Here is a 3,613-nt window from a genome sequence, read left to right as displayed (position 1 = left end):
AGAATTCTCCAAAACCGTTTGAGGTCATTTTACTTGCTAATGCAGGGGTTAGCTGTGCAAACTCCAAGAGAAGTCCTGGTGGAATTCACTTTTCTCTTCAAATTCAGTATAAAAATTTTTTTTTTTTTTTTTGGCTCAATCCTACCTTAATTGTCTAAAACTGATAAGTTTTAAATGAATTTTCTTTCTCTCCACATCTTTATATATTAGGAAATTTCAACTTTTCCTTGTTTTTCTTTGGATGTGAACTTTAGTAAGTTTTGGAATATTTCTGATCTTTATCAATAGAAGACATTGAATGCATGACTATCTTAATTACTTTTCTGTTAAAAATGACATTATTTAGCCAACATCAGCATAAAAGGCTCATACTATAAGTAAACAGATGGCTTGTTTAAATACTAAATGGTTAATATACACACTGATCCTGGAATACTGAATACTGCTGTTAGTCGTCTCACACTCCCTCTCATCACTATCATTCATGCCTTTACCACTGAGTAAAAAGACGGATGAGCGAGCAGAGACATGGGTTTGTGACAAGGACATGGCTATCTCTCTATTATAAAAAACACACTCAGTTCAGTCTGTAGAATGTGAGGTTGTAAGGACCCTATCATCTTCTCATAACAGCTTTCAAGTGTTGGTGGGATGAAAATAACCCCTCAGTTCAATCTGTAAAGTGGTTGGTGTTAGAAAGGACATTCAGCTGTAGAAACCAACCCAGATAAAATTCAAGTTAGATGAACCACCCACAAAGTGAGTAAACCTGTCCAACCCATGCCAACTGATGTAAAACAATAAAGATGATATGATGGTGATATGCATACAAATATATACGTTTATTAAAGGTGCAAAAATCTTCACAAACTGTTACTCAGTTTCACATACCTGTTTGTCGGACAATTGTGATCATTCATGCATGCATACATACATATATTCAGTTCCACTGCATGACACCTTAGGCAAGTTCTTCTACTATAGCCCTAGTTGATGAAAGCCTTTTAAGTGGATTTGGTATCTAAAACTGAAAGAAGCTGCCGTATAGTCATATGTGCGTGTGCTTACTTGTTTTGACATCGTATGGTTGTTGGAAAAACATGTGACTGTCATACAAGCAGTGTCATCCGTTTTCAGTGTTTCAAAAAGACATGTCCAGTCATAGAGAAATATTACCTTGTTTGGAAACAAATGAGAGTTGTGATGACAGGAAGGGCACCTAGCCACAGAAAATTTGCTTCAAACAGTTTTGTCAGACCCATGCATGTATGAAAGTGAGCATTCGAAGGATTGAAGGACTTCCTAAACCCAGAACTTAGAATGACAAAGCTAAACATTCTTAGATATTTAGTTCCACCCAAAATAATTATTTATTGATTTTTCATTTGAACTATGGATGCAGAAAGTTTCCAAATAATACAAACTGAAACACATACATACACACATTGAACATTAAAAGCACCCAATACACTCTGTAAAGTGGTTGGCATTAGGAAGGGCATCCAGCCATAGAAACTGTCAAAACAGGAAAACACACAAAATGGAGCCCAGCTCCTGTCAAACTGTCCAACCCATTCCAGCACAGAAAATGGATGTTAAATGATGTACGAAGTGAGTCAGCTTCAACTAGAAATGAAATCTACTATTTTTATTATTCATTGTCTTTTAATGTCCATCTTTGCATGAGTCAAGCAGAGTGTGTCAAAGAGGGCGGCGAGCTGGCAGAATTGTTAGCACGCCAGGCGAAATGCTTAGCAGTATTTTGTCTGCCGCTACGTTCTGAGTTCAAATTCTGCCAAGGTCAACTTTGCCTTTCACCCTTTCGGGGTCGATTAAATAAGTACCAGTTATGCACTGGGGTCAATATAATCGACTTAATTCATTTGTCTATTCCTGTTTGTCCCCTCTGTGTGTAGCCCCTTGTGGGCAGTAAAGAAATAAGAGTGTGTCGAAGTAGATTTTCTACAGATGAGTGTCCTTCCTGTCATCTGTTTCCAAGCAAGGTAATATTTCCCCATGGCCAGACGTCTACGCAGAATATTGGAAATGAACAACATTGTTTATATGACAGTGACACTTGTTTATAACTACCAAGCAATGCCAAGACAAGGAGACACAAGCATACACCCGTACTCACTCCCCACACACACCTGACAGGCTTCTCTCAGTTTCAGGCTACCAAATCCACTCACAAAGCTTTGGTCAGCTCAGGGCTGTAGTAAAAAAGACAGAAGAGAGGCAGGAAAACTGCAAAAGTCTTGAGAGTATGCATGACTTTTACAGCTTTCCCCACCAGATTAGTGAGAATGACATGACGGATGTTCTGCTTTGACATTTACCAGTCAATGTTTGACAATAAATGTTATCATTAAATGTCAAACTAGTGTCAACTTCTTATATACATTAAGAGGAATAATAAGATTCAAGAAAAGCCTGTGTCTTAAAAATTATTATTATTTCAATATATATATAGACACACACACACACACATATATATATGATGGAATTCTTTCAGTTTCTGTCTACCAAATCCACTCACAAGGCTTTTGTAGGCCTGAGGTGTCATGCAGCGGGACTGAACCCAGAACCATGGAGGGTCATTATGCCAATAATAAATAAATGCTCTGGCTCTATTTCATTTCTTTACTTTTATTTGTTAACCAATTGACAAATAAAAATGAAGTGAAAAAGAACTAGTATGGGTGCTTATTATTGGCATAATGATCTTCCTAAGATTATTACTATTGAGGATGATGGATTAGGAGAATCAGTAGAGCTTTAGGAAAATGTAGTGGTAGCAAGGATTCTAAAGTCAACAAGAAACGAGTTACTTACTTTTTCTTGCAAAACTATTTCCCCAGACAAATACAATGGATGTTCATGGAATTCAGAACCAGCTGGAAAAACCAGGAGTGAAGGGATGTGAAGATCTCGCAGAAATTCACCAGAATTCATAAATTCTACGGCATTAACAAACCTGAAAATCAGCAAGATAAGCGAGAGTATAAGAGCAGAACTAGTAAAAATTAAACAAACTTGTGTGGTATAAACATGGTTCTCTGTCCAATCACACTGTGTGGTACCTTCAACAAGGTCTTTCTTTTTATAGCCTTAACTTTACCAATACCTTGAGAGTAGAATCTGGAAACAGAAACTATGTGGACACCCTTGGCTATCCACCTTTTCTTACTCTGGCATTGGCAGGACAAAACTTGTTCAGGCAATATTCTATAGCTGGAGGCTTTTCCTGACACCAACCATTGCGTCTTCAAGGAAAGTACTTTATTCTATGACTTCACCTATCAAAGTACTAAGCTGCCAGATTTTTTGTTTGGACACTAAACTTCACTTGTGAAGACCTGTTGAGGCAAGTGAAATCGAAATCGAGTTAAATTTGACAACTGGCACCCATGCCAACGTTGTCTCCTTCATTGGACACGAAACTCAGCTTGCGAAGACTTATTGGGGCAAGCGAAAGCAAAATTGTGATGGCGTCTGTGCCCAGCGTCACCTTTCTGGCATTTGTGCCCGCGGCATGTGTAAGGACTTTCGAGCGAGATTGTTGCCAGTGCCCCTGGACTGGCTCTTGTGCGAGTGGCACATAAAATACACC

The 3,613-nt window shown here is 38.3% G+C and overlaps 1 protein-coding gene across 1 annotated transcript in view; it reads right to left on the bottom strand.

Moving 5' to 3' along the window:
• Positions 1-3,613, bottom strand: part of LOC106871907 (28S rRNA (cytosine-C(5))-methyltransferase) — an 18,446-nt gene that overhangs the window by 5,939 nt on the left and 8,894 nt on the right. The window contains exon 4 of the mRNA XM_052972021.1: positions 2,836-3,099. Coding sequence (XP_052827981.1) covers positions 2,836-3,099 — 264 coding nt within the window. The remainder of the gene's footprint in view (positions 1-2,835; positions 3,100-3,613) is intronic.

The sequence above is a fragment of the Octopus bimaculoides genome, chromosome 12 (genome assembly GCF_001194135.2).
Source record: "Octopus bimaculoides isolate UCB-OBI-ISO-001 chromosome 12, ASM119413v2, whole genome shotgun sequence".
Classification (NCBI taxonomy): Eukaryota; Metazoa; Mollusca; class Cephalopoda; order Octopoda; family Octopodidae; genus Octopus; species Octopus bimaculoides.
This window is presented reverse-complemented; position numbering and strand designations above follow the sequence as displayed.